Source organism: Eretmochelys imbricata, chromosome 5 (genome assembly GCF_965152235.1).
Source record: "Eretmochelys imbricata isolate rEreImb1 chromosome 5, rEreImb1.hap1, whole genome shotgun sequence".
NCBI lineage: Eukaryota > Metazoa > Chordata > Testudines > Cheloniidae > Eretmochelys > Eretmochelys imbricata.
Window position 1 is genome coordinate 34,157,258 of NC_135576.1, and position 16,149 is coordinate 34,173,406.

General features: G+C 37.5%; 1 protein-coding gene across 2 annotated transcripts in view; it reads right to left on the reverse strand.

The window, feature by feature from the left end:
* The window catches only part of ARL15 (ARF like GTPase 15), a 328,495-nt gene that overhangs the window by 227,642 nt on the left and 84,704 nt on the right, over nucleotides 1-16,149 (reverse strand). Inside the window, exon 2 of one of the 2 annotated variants that reach the window (XM_077816840.1) lies at nucleotides 4,587-4,694. The exons of the other annotated variant lie outside the window; for it this stretch is intronic. Coding sequence (XP_077672966.1) covers nucleotides 4,587-4,589 — 3 coding nt within the window. The 5' untranslated portion in view covers nucleotides 4,590-4,694. The remainder of the gene's footprint in view (nucleotides 1-4,586; nucleotides 4,695-16,149) is intronic. 2 annotated transcript variants of the gene reach the window in all.

Consider the following 16,149-nt stretch of genomic DNA (forward strand, 5'->3'; position numbering starts at 1 on the left):
GATCACTACCTGTTGAACCAGACAATCTAGCCAACTTTCTATCCACCTTATAGTCCATTAATCCAATCCATACTTTTTTAAACCTGCTGGCAAGAATACTGTGGGAGACTGTATCAAAAGCTTTACTAAAGTCAAGATATATCATGTCCACTGCTCTCCCGATATCCACAGAGCCAGTTATCTCATCATAGAAGACAATCAGGTTTCAGGCGTGACTTGCTCTTGGTGAATCCATGTTGATGGTTCCTGATCACCTCTCTCTCCTCCAAGTGCTTCAAAATGGATTCCTTGAAGACTCGCTCCATGATTTTTCCAGGGACTGAGGTGCGGCTGACTGGTTTGTAGTTCCCCGGATTCTCCTCCTTCCCTTTTTTAAAGATGGGCACTATATTTGCCTTTTTCCAATCATCCGGGACCTCCCCCAATCGCCACCAGTTTTTAAATATAATAGCCAACGGCTCTGTAATCACATCAGCAAATTCCCTTTGCACCCTCGGATGCATTAGATCCAGCCCCATGGACCTGTGCATGTCCAGCTTTTCTAAATAGTTCTTAGCCTGTTCTTTCACCACTGACTGCTGCTCACCTCCTTTGGGTGGATGCAACTTAAAATAGTATAAGGTTCAAGGTGGGGAGAGGGAGAGATGCTATGGTGCAAATACATAGGACAAGTGCCCTTAATGAGAGGAAACTAGAAGACTGTTAAATTTAGCCTCAAATTACATACCACCCATTTACCCTATGCTGGTTTGATGTGGCTGTATAAGCCTCTATTTAAAATAAAAATAACTAATCTGCGCAACTTCTGCAAAGTCTCATGATGACCTTCCAGTTAAAGAATACTTCTTGGTAATACAGCACAACCAAACGGTAACTGAATAGGTTATATTTGTAAATGCCTCTGCAAAAGCTGAATAAGAACAAAATAGGTCATTTTCTTGTTCAATTTTTGAACTTCTGTCAACAATTGCACATACTATTAAATATGTATGTACCAAAAAATACAGACCATGAGATCTGTATAAGTTTTTACTTAATTAATTATTACACTAACTCACAAATATTTCAATGCAATTATATGCTGCCCACATTTTCAGGAATTAGGCCTTTCAGCTTCCCCTTTTCAACACATGTTCAAAGAATTTAGCATTATTAGACTGTCATAAATGAGTTAAGGTTTTTGGCAGGCAGTGTGCTGTAATAGCTTTGAATTTCCCTTAAGTGCATACTGTAGATGACTTATTTTAACAAGAATTATCACTATCCTGTGGCTCAGACAAAATCTAAACTCTTACTTCCTTTGTATCACCAACAGGCCAAGTAAAGGACAATTTTTTCTTACATGCAATATTTACTGAAGGTAAAATTAAGATGCATTCTGAGATACATGTATTGACCATGCTTCTGATCCAAGCTGTTAATTATTAAACCCCTCTAAAGTAGTCTAAGACTTTCTCCATGTTTCAGCTACATATTGTGTTTTATTTCTCTGTCAGATAATCTACAGTAGTGTATTTCCTTTTTTATTAAACTATTTTGTCTGACTACAGGAAAAGGAAGGTCTTTTCTTTGATCTTTCTCAGGGACAATTCCAATTTCCTATGACAGAAAACTTAACTGTATTTTAAAAATTATTCTAGTTCCATATTGCACTTAGGATAGTCAAACTATTTCTGTAATATTCATTAGATTTAGTGTAGAAAGTGCCATGAGCAGGAGAAGAGTGATTTTCTTGTAATGTTTCCTGCACTGATTGTACCATGAACCTACTTTCTGGTACTTTAGTATAGAGCTGAATTGAATCAATCTTCCAAAAGAATTTGAGTGATTAGAGTCGTTTCAAATTACTTATCAAAAAAGCAGTGTTCATTACTGATAGCTCGAGACAATGAAAGCACTAAAACTCGATTACACAGATGGATTACACAGATTTACACTGAGGATTGGATATCAGAATAATATCTTGCCATGACAAATTGATCAATGAAGGTAGGTAACGTCTAATGCTAGCATATTTCCTATACCTACTTTGACACTATAGTCCCACTCTGCATAAAAGTGAACAGAAAAGGAAAAGTTGTGCAAGGGGGAAGATAGTGTTGCAGCATCTTCCTCGCTGCACCAGTGAGGAAGAGAGGAGCTCAAATAAGCGGGCAGAGATCCAGGTATTGGTAAGGGCCAAGCCTCATAGATCCCCTCCCAGTCACATGGATGGTTCTCAGTCAAGTGTTTTCAGACCACTTCTCCACCTCAAAGAACAGCATCATGGCCAGCCTGTTTGTTGTGTCACATTTGGCTCCACCGCTACAGCTACGCTTTGACATTCCTGGTGACACTCAAGGTGGATGGAGACCTTGAAAGGTGAACAACATTCTTCAAGAACATTGGGGATTGGTCCTGCTTTGAGTAGGGGGTTGGACTAGATGACCTCCTTAGGTCCCTTCCAATCCTGATATTCTATGAAAAGACAAATTAATGCTCTAACCATGTTATACATTCTGGGGTTGTTTTGTTTTTCTAAACTGTCAGTATAGCCAGGGTGACATGCCACTTTGGTCTAGTTTACACTAGAAAGGGTTTTTCGGTATAGTTATACCACCAAACCCTCCTAGTGGAGATTCTTGCCTACATGGTTGGTTGGTTGGTTAGTGCGTGGCAAGCCAGGGTCTGAATGTACAGCGCACTAACTTGACATGCACTGACTGGCTGTGTGGACCCTGGTACTGTGCACAACAGAACTTTTAGTGAGTGGTAGCAGGGTCCATAAGGCCAGTCAGTGCATGGCAGGCTAACACACTGTATATTCACAGCCCCACTTGCTAAGCACTAACTAGCTGCGCAGATAAGCCCGCAGCTTATCCTGGCATAGTTTATACCAGTTCCCAAACAATATAAGCTATACTGGCAAAAGGACTCTTTCCTCACCCTAGTTATTTTGCCAGAATAACTGTCTACATTAGGGTTTGGTTTTTGCCAATGTAAGTTTGGTAAAGAATCAATTATACCAGCAAAAATTTCTCATCTAGACCTGACCTTAATGGCTTCTGCCAAACACCTCCCTCCACCTTTTTCCCCAGATAGATACTGTGACAGGATAAGGAAATGAAAAGATATCCTGTGCAGCTTTATTTCCCACTCAGTGTGGGCCTCTCACTCCATTACTATGGAACTGAGGTGGCTTTGCTCCCCTTAGTACCATACAGCACAGAGAATCACACAACAGCATTCATCCCATTCTAACGTATAGTCTTTTAAGCTACTCCACACAGTTCATTTCAGTACAACGGAGAACAATCTTGTTAATAATGACAAAGAAAATGACAAGAAGCTACTATGTGCTCTCCATCCCCCAATCTACCTTCATTCTATATTTTAAAGTCTCTACCACAATTGCGAGATATATATTATGGAAAACAGTTTCTTAATTTAGGATTTCTATCCCATATACTTGTGAAGAAAATTTTGAAACTATGAACCAAGAAGCAATGGTCTCAAGTTGCAGTGGGGGAGGTCTAAATTGGAGATTAGGAAACACTATTTCACTAGGAGGGTGCTGAAGTACTGGAATGGGTTACCTAGGGAGGTGGTGGAATCTCCATCCTTAGAGGTTTTTAAGGCCCGGCTTGACAAAGCCCTGGCTGGGATGATTTAGTTGGTGTTGGTCCTGCTTTGAGCAGGGGGTTGGACTAGATGACTTCCTGAGGTCTCCTCCAACTCTAATATTCTATGATTCTAAGTGTAAATCAATGTAGTGTTCATCTTCCCGAGTCTGTCTGTACACAGTCGAAGAACAATGTGAGGGTGAACTGCCCAATTCATCTCAATCAGTTGTCACATTTGACACCCCAAAGATGACAGTTTGCATGTCAATATTGTTAGCTGTTTCACTGTTGATCATGTTAGCAGACTTGCACCTAATATGCTTACCCCACAATCACAAGTCACCTCCCACCCATCCATAGGAACCAAAAGCCCAACCCATCTGCCTAAATTTCTGGTTTCTTCACTGACATCTACAATACAAGTCTTTTAACATGCTGAAACTGTGGGATAGTGGAAGATCAACTTAATTTAATATGAAAACCCAAATAACCCCAGGGCTATTTTACTGTTATTCATTTTCATAACTAAAAACCTCAGTTTAAACGAGGCTTCCAAAAGAAGTTCCAGTTTGCTACAACAGAGTGCCACAGAATCCAGAAATCTTGCTACAGTTCACACAGGGTGCCTTGTCTTCTCATTGATGCATAAGCCATTTAAGCTGCTGTGGTCTTTTTGTATAATGCAGGCCTGGTTTTAGCTTTAGATGCAACTCCATGCTGTGCATGAACTCGTACCTACAAAGCATACGTGCTCATGTGAGATTAGAATCTGGTGCACTATATTCCAGATGTATAGTTTTATTTTTGTAGACACACATTTTTTGGAACTGCCAGTTTTAACACAGGGTAGGTTAGATTCTCAAAATGAATACTGAGAGAAGATTGCGCACACAAGTAAAATACTGCTACATCCTGGATGAAATGTTTAACGGAGGTACTCATAACACTCCTAGATGCACAGCAACAGTAGCTAGAAACTCTTACCATCTTTGGCTGACCAGGAGGTTGCACCTCTTCCTATTGAATGGGGACTCAAGTACAGTGATCCATGTATTCCTCACTTCTAGGCAGAAATGGTGCCATGCACTACACCTAGGAATGAGAACGTTCAAGCTGATGCAACATGCAGCACTTTTTACAAAGCAATACGTGAAGAAGGCTCACCAGACATGCGTGTAGCGTGGAGCACCAGGATTGGTCCACTACCAGATTCAATCTGAGGCCTGGAAATTGATTTTCATGGTGTTCAAGTGGAGTGGACCATCTCTCTGTCACCTGACATGACATCCACAGTCATCACCAGGATACTGGAGTGGGCAGTACCAGCACAAGATTCACAAGATATATATACGCACACAAGATAGACAGAGCTGAACCATGATGAATGTAAAAGATATGGGGAACTTCCAACATATGGATATTACTTTCTTAGACAGAGGAGGACTGAAATGTGACAGATTCTTTCAGTTCTACGCTTGCAATGGAGGAAAAAGTTATTAAAATAGGAAAAAGAAAGGAAGGTAGACAAAATTCCATACCTCAAGTTCCACATATCTTCCCTGTTCCAGTTGGACCTGGTATTCTGCTCTATTACAGCAACTATCCACTTCAGTGAATAGCACGTTCTGTTGGCCAAGCCTCTTATAAAGCACAATATTTTTTCAGTCGTGATGCTTGATTTTTAATATTTTCCTATTCATACACAGCACATTAAGAAAGCTATTAAAAATGTACCACTACAGAAAAACAATTACCTAAAGGCATAAGCTTTAGAAAGCAATCATTGTCAGCCCTCTGCAATACAGCAAGAGCACCGTGCATCTGGAATAGGGAAAAGAAGGAAACATGACAAAGGGATGTTTTTTATTGATTTAAACCAAACATTTAATGTATCTTACACACAGCAACAGAAGGCTCCAGAGTCGACACAGCTCATTCAAATTGAAAATGTGTAACTGTACAGAAAATAACGCTTAAACCATTCCAAAAACTACATACGATGACCGTAAACATGGAATAAAATACCCAGAATCTTGTTATCCTTGTACAATATGTATATTTATGATACGAAACTGATGTTTGTTTACACAGAGGTGTGCACCTATTTACCGAAATTGTTTTTAAACTAATTTTAATTACACCCGTACAACATGAGTATAGACCAGGCTTAAGATCATGCTCGCTGTCAAAAAGGGAAAAAAAAAATAAAAAATCTATGACTAGAGTTATAAAAAATCCACTTGTTTATTTCATAGAGATGAGTAGGAAAATGTGCATGATGTATAGAGGGAATTAAACAACTTATTTCTGCAGAAATGAATATTTTATTTAACCGATTTTTCAGCTCATATGGTTGGAAAGGCAACCTTCTGAAAAATATATTGACACAACACTGTCTTTTTGACTGCAGAGAGTTGCTCTAGTGCCTCTGTTGCTGCTCAGAGCTTCCCAAGCAGCAGCAGCAGCAGCATGAAGCTAAGAACGCCGTAATTCAGGGCAGTGGTGAAATTAAGAACTGTCAGTTTCATTTTGCTCCCGTTTTGGAAAGCAACAATGGTCTTGGTTTAAAGAATAAGCATTTGCTAACATGATCATATCAGGTATCACATTTTCCCTACATTTAGAATATAGTATTCCCAACCCCAAAGGTTTAAAAATAGTAAGGTTGTTTTTTTTTTTAAATTAAACATGTTTTTGGACTGTCTTTGGATTTTTTTAGCTCTTCCTACTCCCCAAAACACAGCAGGCTCTGATATTAGTGGAAGGGATGAGAAAAAAGTTCCCCCATTTTAACAGCCACTGAGCTCCATCGCCAAAACAAAGTCCTGGGACAGCACTTTGGTAGGAAACCCAGCAACCTCCCCAGGAACTGGATGAGGGCTGGACTTTTCACTAGAGCCCTTTGACCTCACTGGTGCCACTCCACCCCAATAAACATCCTCCTATTGTACTAAACCCATCCAGGGCTACTTCTGCCCCCTATCCCTGCCCTTCGGTGCAACTGGACTGCCAGGGTTGACACACACCAGCCCGTGTCCCGGTTATGTGAGCTTGGGAAAGAAAAAACTCCTGTGTGAATCTAGGCTAGGAACTAAGGGTATGGCTGCACTGCAGAATTAACCCTGGTGATCCACTCTCAAGTCTGAACACCTGAGTTGGCCTAGCCTGGTTGTTAGCAACCACACAGCAAAGCCACATCTGAGTTAGTCTATCACTGGTGCTGTGCTCATCCTTGTGTTTTGCTAGGACTTCTGGGGACCCATCTCACAGCTCTCTGTGCTACAATAAGCTGAGCTGCTTCATGTTTCTTTCACAGTGAACTGCAGGAGAACTTACCTGTCCTCCTAGGCACACAGGGGAACTGTGGGAAGGTACTGGAGGACTATAGGCACTCATGAGACTTAGCCTGTGTCCCCAAGTAAAAGTGGCACCTAACTCTAGGCTATATATCCAGACAGACCTGTTAGCCCAGGTTTAAAGCATCACTAAACACCAGTGACAGGGTTTCATATGTGGACAGACACGGGGTTAAGGACAACACTCAAGTTAATTGCAGTGAAGACATGTAGAGACTCAACTGGAAGGAGCAGACAAAAAGCAGTTGCAGCAGGGATCTCTGCACACTGATGTCAGACTTCTGCCTACTACCTTCCATACTTCTTTTTCCTTCCCTCCCTCTTTCTCCCCTCCTCCGTTCACCTTCTCTCGAAGCTCTAAGAAATTCGAACAATATAAAAATCAAAATAGCACACATGAAATAGATTAAAAACTGGCTAACAGATAGGTCTCAAACATAATGAGAAATGGGAAATCACCCTTGAATGAGTGAGTTTCTTGTGAGGGCCCACAGGGATCAGTTCTTGATCCTGTGCTATTTAAAACATTTATCAATGAACTAGAAGAAAAACAAAATTGCTGGCAAAGCTTGCAAATGACAAAGATCGGGAGAGTGGTATAATGCAGAGAACACACCACCAATACAGAGTGATCTGGATGCAGGTAAACAACATGTGTTTTAATACAGCAAATGTAAAGTCATATCTAGGAACAAAGTATGCGGGCCATACTTACAGGATAAGGGACTCCATCCTGAGAAGCAGTGACTCTGAAAAACACTTGGGGTTCATGGTGGATAATCAGCTGAACATAAGCCCCCAGTGAGAAGCTTTGGCCAAAAGGGCTAATGTGATTATATTCACTATTTCTTCATCCAAGAAAGTAGGAGAGGTTAACTCTGTATTTGTCTTTTCTGAAGGCTGTAAACTTTTTGGGGCAGGGACTTCCTCGTACTAGCAAAATGCAAGCCTCAGTCTCAGTCGGGTCTCTAGACTCTAGTATGTAACTACTTAGATTCACCTCAGAAATTTAAAATAACTCAAACAGGGCAACACAACAAACCAATATGTCATGGATCTGGCCAATGTTTTGTTAACAGTCCTTCCTTGTTATCTTTTATAGGCTTGGGCTGCCCTAAAAGGGCATTCTATTCTCTCTCTGCTAAATCCATTCCCAGCAGTGTTCAGTGCAATAAACCATACCCACTGAAGAGGGCGACAGTATATTTTATATCCAGCGAGACAATAGATAAATCGTGATCTCCAAAAATTCCAACTCACTATACGTTTTTTTAATCTGATAAGAACAAGTCAACTTTGGGAAGTGTGCAGTACCTTTTCATTTCAAATTCTTACCAAACCAAAATTAAAAGAAAGCATGCTCACAGCAAGTCTGCATCCTTGAAACTTCAGGAAAGAATTCAGTACCAATACTTTCAGAATTGGTAAGGGGTTTACCCTTCTACTCAAGAAATCGGAAAAGAAAAACAGTAACTAGATTTTGGAAAATATTGCCCCCAGGTTTCCTGCACATTTCACCAAATTCACTGAAATTGAAGTGAACCTACTGTAAGGTTAAAATATTTTAATCAATTTTTAAGAGGCTATTTAAAAATGTGCAAAGCTATGTAGTGAATGGGTAACTATCGTTAAATGTGTTTAAAAGATGAAGTTGTTTTATAAAAGCTCCACACTGCATATAAAATCAAATTTCAATGGCATAAATAACATTAAAATAAAATAAAAACCAGAAATTCGTTAAGCTCTACTCAAGAATAATCAGAGAAAAGGCTGTTTTTCCCACTTAGACAATATATAATATGGAGACAAAATTTGACAAAGCCAAAAACTAGTCTTCCCACAAATCAGAAACAATATCTATAAGAACTGAATATCCACAATCAAAGAAAAATCATTTTTAATCTGCTATTAAAAATTTGTTTCTCTGATAACCTAACCATTTCATTAAGATACTTCCACAGATGAAAGTTGCGTATCAGTCAGCAAAGATGATAAAAACAGATAAAAAGTATTGAAGTCTGCTCAATAAAATAAGAGGACATCATCAGATTCACTGATTATGGATTTGTGGAGAATGAACTAGCTTATTTTTCTACACTATAAAGGAATGTGTGCTGCTGTGTATCAGAGCAGAAGTGAGCCCTAAAAACACATATGCATAAGGGGAGGTGGGAGGGAACCAGTTTTAAATTTTCCTATGGTGAATCTTTTGTCTATTGTACATACAAAGGTATCTTGTTTATATTTTATGTCCTGATACTACTAAAATCAAAAGACCAAGACATAAGACTTGCATTAGGAAGCAATTACTGTCATTTATACCAAACGTGGGAGACACTTTCTAAAATGACAGTCACCCCAAAAATTTACAACATCCAGTATCTTCATTAAGCATAATCATCCTCTGAACACACTTTTGTGTTTGCTTGACCAGTAATGTCTGGATGTTTTAATTACCCCACTATGTTCTTCACCATTTGTCAATTATCTTTAACAAATACAAAAACATTTTCAAAACATGTCTGAGCATGTTCAACTCCTACAGCCCTAATAATCTAAGATGAGCACTAGAATTCTGCCAATACACACACACCCTCTTGCTTCCAGCCAAATTTACATTCAGAGTAATTTAAAATTTCCTAAATGCTCCAGATCAGCACACTCATCAGCTTTGCCACACAAAATACTGATAATCGCAAAAAGAGAGTTTGGATTATATTTAAATATTCCTCCACACGCCGCAAATCATCTTTCTCTGGTCAACAGCCATAGTACATAGCATAGTAGCTATGACCCCTACATTTGAGGTGGCGTGATCAAAGGAGGTCTGGCCAGACTTGGAAAAACATTTCCACTGAGAATGGACATACTGCCTGTCAAAAGGTTATTCCCACTGCGTACAGGGAGCAGCTCATATTACTCCAGTGTAACATGAAAGTGCAAAATCTAGCCGTAGTAATCCACATACATGTTTTTCTTTCCAAAAGGGCATATGGGAGACACTGACTAGAACAGAACATCCGTATTATCATTTGAAGGGGGAGAAAAAAGGTTTCCCTAATCAATCCAGCTGTGAGAATCAGATACTTCTTTAAAAAAAATCACTTTTTAAATGTTGTGCTTAATTTGGAAATTATTTTCTTTATTACTTTTTTCCTCTTTTACTTTTAAAAAGATCAGACTTTCCATTTTGCAGAAGACAAAACTTTGGAGGCGTAAATCTTAATGTCAATGACAGGAAGGCTTTGGTGAACCATTACCATAAATCTGACAAACGCTAATTTGATGGGTGGCTGTATCTGTCTGCTGCAAGGCCAGTCTAGACAGTCTATTGAGAAATCCTAAAACACAACTGTTTGTTCCCTGTAACACCATCTGGATATGGCAATAAGAGCCGACCCAGTGCCATTCACACATGGATCAAAGCACATGCTAATGCCATCATGAAGTCATACACATAAAAAATTCAATCTGAGAACTCTAAGCAATTTTCCTAAGTCCTCAGTGAAGAAACCTCAGACTTAGCTTGAGTCGAGCTAAGGGGGAGAGGGTGGAAAAAAAGAACAGAATATTTAATGAGCTTGGCCTTCCAGAGGAATGTTAGGCCACCCATTGTATTGGAAAAGGCTCATGTCACACTTCAGTCATGGCACCCATCAGGGAGTCCCTTTACAAAAATTGATCTGAGGACTTTTGTAATTACCTGTTTCAAAAAGAAACAATGCCCAGAAATATGAGAGGGTTCCAAGGTGTAAATCTTACATTTTATTCTATCAGACTGAGCTGGCAGAATTTTCAATATTGCAGACAATATTGAAAATCTCTCTCTCATTAAACTGCACTGTGGCATTAGATCAAAGCATCCAGGGCCCCCTATTGAACTTCTCTAAATATTACAAACATAAGAGCAAGTCTGGCTGTGCAGAAACTAGAAACAAAGCCAATTTTCTTTCTACACTCCCCCACCCCCCAAATGCAACTTCCTACAATCTAGCTTCAAATTTTATTTAAAAATAAAAGCTAAATATCCATGTTGCAAAACCTAAGTTCATAAAACTTGATCTCCATAAACACTGAAAGCATAATTAACTGTTCTCTGCATGCCTCACCTCAACACATTTTCTAGAATGTTATTTTTAAATATCTGACTGCCTTTCATCAGAGCTTTTTTAAAATATTATATATTTTATACCAGATTTTTTACATGCATAGCATTTTGCAACAATTCGAACAACCTGTAGAAAAGTTATGTTCGGCTTCGTAATAGAATTAGATATGAGATATGCCATATTTTTCCTATGAAGTATCTGCTGATACTAAGATAAGTTTCCAAAAAAATAATGCATTTTGATCACTGTGAAGACTTGGGGTGCAGTGTTTCATTTAAACTTTATTTGCCTTTTTGATTCAGCTTGTAAACGATGCACTCTCTAGCAAATGATTTTGAGTATTTCTGAAAAAGTTACACTATGAATCTAGCATGCTGTTAATTTAGAGTGTCATTTGGGAGCAGGAGCAACATTTTTATTCCATTTTGATGGAGACAATATTAAAAATGTGTCTCCCATTCATGTATCTGATATGTACAAGACAGGTGATTCTTTCACATATAAAATGTATAATTTATTAAGCAAACATACTATTCTAGTTCATTGTAAAATTTAAGTTGTATCTTCACCATAAGTGTGGGAATGAGCAAAACTCATTTCTGTAACCACTAACAGTTACTAATTTCTTGCACGTATTTTACTATCAATATTCCCAAATGTAGCATTTTAAGTTTGTCAGTTAAATGCATTAATTATTTATCTCTGAACACGCAAAATTAAAGTCATATCTAATTGGACCAAAAATACTTAATGTTTCACTGCAAAATTGTTGCAACAATGCAGACTTTATAAGCAATTCTTACAGTATCTACTAAGTCCTTCAGACCATTATTGCTCTATGCTCCTTTGCAAACAAGATACCGAAGCAAAATGCTAAGCAGTTAAACGCATTTTGTAAAGCACTTGAGGTACATTTTCAAAAAAATAAATTGGTCAGAGGACAACCTTACCAAATTTTAATATCCACCCTTAAAATTTAATTGTGTAGAAAAAATTGTACATTCTGTGGTATGTTAAATTTTGAACATTACTAAAGGGTGTATATTTATCTTACTTTAATAAAATCTTTAAAAGAAACCTGGAAAGAGCAAAATACATCAGTAGGTAGGGATACTCATATTGCACTGAAGAAACTTTCAGCTAACAGTGTGCGAATTACAACAAGGGTCTATTCTACTACTGTTTTTTAAAGTGATACATAAAACACAGTTTCACCCCCTTTCAACATGGCGACTATTCAAGAAAGTGAATCTTGCCAACAGACTAGCACAGAGCACAAAACAAGCGATCACTGAATCTCTCATAGGTTTGCTAGGGAACAAATAAAGAGGCTTATTTATAAAGATTCCATGATCTTGAATAAAGAGCCAAGATGTATTCCCAGTACCGAGTTGGGACTCTCAAGACTAGTAAATTGTGAATCAAGTTTTAATTGCAAAGAAATGTTTTAATGGGGGACGGGGAGGAGAATGGGACAGTTACAGGAAGGTCCTGTGCATCACTACCAACAGAAGTTGCAGTAGAAACTAGTAAAAAGTAACCTTTAAAGGGGAAAAACAAAACAAGATCAAGAAAAGATGAGGAAACAACTACACCCCCAATGCTTTCTGCCATTTAACATGAAGCCTTATTTATAACTAATTGTACAATATTAAACCAGCTCTACACTTTCGACATGGTTAAATCACACAACATATACACCTGAGGCATCCATACATACTCTAATATATTTATTTTATATATTAACACCTGCACTCTTGTTTCTTCAATACTGATAACTGTTTTTACGTGACTAAGCAAATTCTACTTAAAACAATACTTAATATCACTATAATCAAGAGTTCCAGAAACAGAATAGACATGAAGGATATGTTAAACAGAGTTCAAAGCTAAAAAAACTCTGATATTTCAGCAGTTACAAGACTGCAGTAGAACAGCATTGCCATCTACTGACGAGTTTCATTGTAAAAACCTTCCATAATCAAGCCAGAGTTGGGTCTAATCTAAGAATGCTTAAAATCTACATGAACTCTTCTAATTACCACTTAAGGAAAAACAGAGTCAAACAAAAAACATCTTTAAAAATGTAAATTAATAGATTCTCTTGCAATATATTTGTGTCAGTAACAAAATATGCTTCTCACCTACACACAACAAAAAAGTAAAAAAGGGAACAGTTTAATTAGATTTGTAAATATATATATATATGCAGCTTCCTGAAAAGTTGTTTTTTTTTAAAACTCTTTTGTAGTTTGTAGATGTTAATAGCAGATTATATAAAACGTATGTATGTGATTATCCAAATTATTTGCCCAATTCCATAAGTAAGAAAAATAAAGAATATACATTTAAATTGATAAAATAAAATCTCATTTTGTCAAATAAAGCACATTTGTTCCATCAGTTTTACTTCTTGATCGATGCACAAACACTAACTTTCTCTTAGGAAACAAAATAAACCCGATTACAGAAGCCAGTAGAAAGGATACATCAGTTAATTAAAGGAATACCAAAAAGACATTTTCCATGCCTATTTCATTTGAGTCATAGCTTTGATAAACATGCTATGGAATGAAAAAATAACAAAGATAGCAAAACATTCATCCACAAAGAGAGAAGTCTACAGGACAGAAGAATTGTGCCCACTTGGTCAGTTTTCTGGGACAACATCTGAAAAGCCCACGCCAACCATGATAGAGGTGCTATACCTATTAAATCACAGATTTAGTCAAAAAGGTTGGTTTTTCCCCACTGACCCACAGAGACTATCATTTAGCAAAACACAAGAGAGAGGGTATCAGCCAACACACGCTACTTGAAACAAAGGACGATGAAGTGGTTCACTTTAATGAAAGACTTTTCCTTTTCTATAATCATATTGTAAATACTGAAAACTTATTTAATGCACAAACATAGGGACAAATATGTGCTATGTCATTATGAAAGCAAAAAAAGATAACATTGCACAGGGCACAAACCACCACGTAACTACTTTTAGTTATGTGGTAACTGCCATGTAATTACAGTACATAGTTATTTATGTCTCTTGGATTACATGGCAATAAAGCCAGGCTACCTGTTACCATATGTAGTAATTTGTGGTTGGTAGATATGAGAGATAATTTAGTATAATGGTCAAACGTATCAGTGTGAAAGCTATAATTACAATTATTGTAAAGCTATAGATGTAATTTCTCATTTTCTGCAGAACATATAACTGAATTCCCACAACAGCCCCAAATAACTGGGCTCTCGTCAGGATGAGACGATCCGCAGACACGTTTCTTTGAGAAGATGGTAGTCTTCCCACTTCTTAAACAAGTGGATCTATTCAGCATGAAAATACTAGGATACTTAATTTTCTTTCACACTATCTTTTCTTTAAAAAATGTCACCATAAAGTTTTGATCTTATATTTTACTCTTCATTTATTGTGTACAGATTAGGGCTATAAATTAATCGCAGTTAACTCAAGCAATTAACTCAAAACAAATTAACCTGATTTAAAAAATTGAACGTGATGAATCAGTTTTAAATCACACTGTTAAATAGAATACCAATTTAAAATTATAAATATTTTTGGATTGTTTTTTATATTTTCAACTATATTAATTTCAGTTACAACACAGAATGCAAAGTATGCAGTGCTCACATTATTTTTATTAGAAATATTTGCACTGTAAAAAAAAGAAAATCGTATTTTTCAATTCACCTCATACAAGTACTATACTTAGGGCTGTCGATTAATAGCAATTAACTCACACGATTAGCTCAAAAAATTCATCAGCATTTTAATCACACTGTTAAACAGAATACCAACTGAAATTTATTAAATATTTTGGATGTTTTTCTACATTTTCATATATATTATATTGTGTTGTAACTGAAATCAAAGTGTATATTATTTTTTATTCTAAATATTAGCACTGTAAAAATTAAACAAAAGAAATAGTATTTTTCCATTCTCATCATACAAGTACCATAATGCAACCTCTTAACCGTGAAAGTAAAACTTACAAATGTAGAGTTTTGTGTTACATAACAGCACTCAAAAAACAAAACAATGTAAAACTGAAGATCCCACAAGTGCACTCAGTCCTACTTCTTGTTCAGCCAATTGCTAAGACAAACAAGTTTGTTCACATTTACAGGAGATAATGCTGCCCTCTTCTTATTTACAATGTCACCAGAAAGTGGGAACTGGCATTTACATGGCACTTTTGTAGCTGGCATTGCAAGGTATTTACGTGCCAGATATGCTAAGCCTTCGTATGCCCCTTCGTGCTTCGGCCACCATTCCAGAGGACATGCTTCCATGCTATCGGCGCTCGTTAAAGGAAATGCATTAATTAAATTTGTGATTGAACTCCTTGGGGGAGAATTGTACATCCCCTGCTCTGTTTTACTCACATTCTGCCATATACTTCACGTTATAGCAGTCTCGGATGATGGTTCAGCATATGTTGTTCATTTTAAGAACTCTTTCGCTGCAGATTTCACAAAACGCAAAGAAGGTACCAATGTGAGATTTCTAAAGATAGCTACAGTGCTTGACCCAAGGTTTAAGAATCTTAAGTGCTTTCCAAAATCTGAGAGGGACGAGGTGTGGAGCATGCTCTCAGAAGTCTTAAAAGAGCAACACTGATGCGGAAACTACAGAAACCAAACCACCAAAAAAGAAAGCTGCTTTGGACTGTTATTGAGCAGAACCCATCATCAGCATGGATGTGTCCCCCCTGGAATGGTGGTTGAAGAATGAAGAGACATATGAATCTTTAACACATCTGGTAGGTAAATATCTTGCAATGCCAGCTACAACAGTGCCATGAGAACGCCTGTTCTCACTTTCAGGTGATACTGTAAACAAGAAGCAGGCAGCATTATCTCCTTCAAATGTAAACAAACTTGTCTGTCTGAGCGATTGCCTGAACAAGAAGTAGGACTGAGTGGACTGGCAGGCTCTAAAATTTTAGATTGCTTTATTTTTGAATGCAGTCAGGTAAAAATAATAATTCTACATTTGTAAGTTGCACTTTCACAATAAAGAAATTGCACTACAATACTTGTATGAGGAGAATTGAA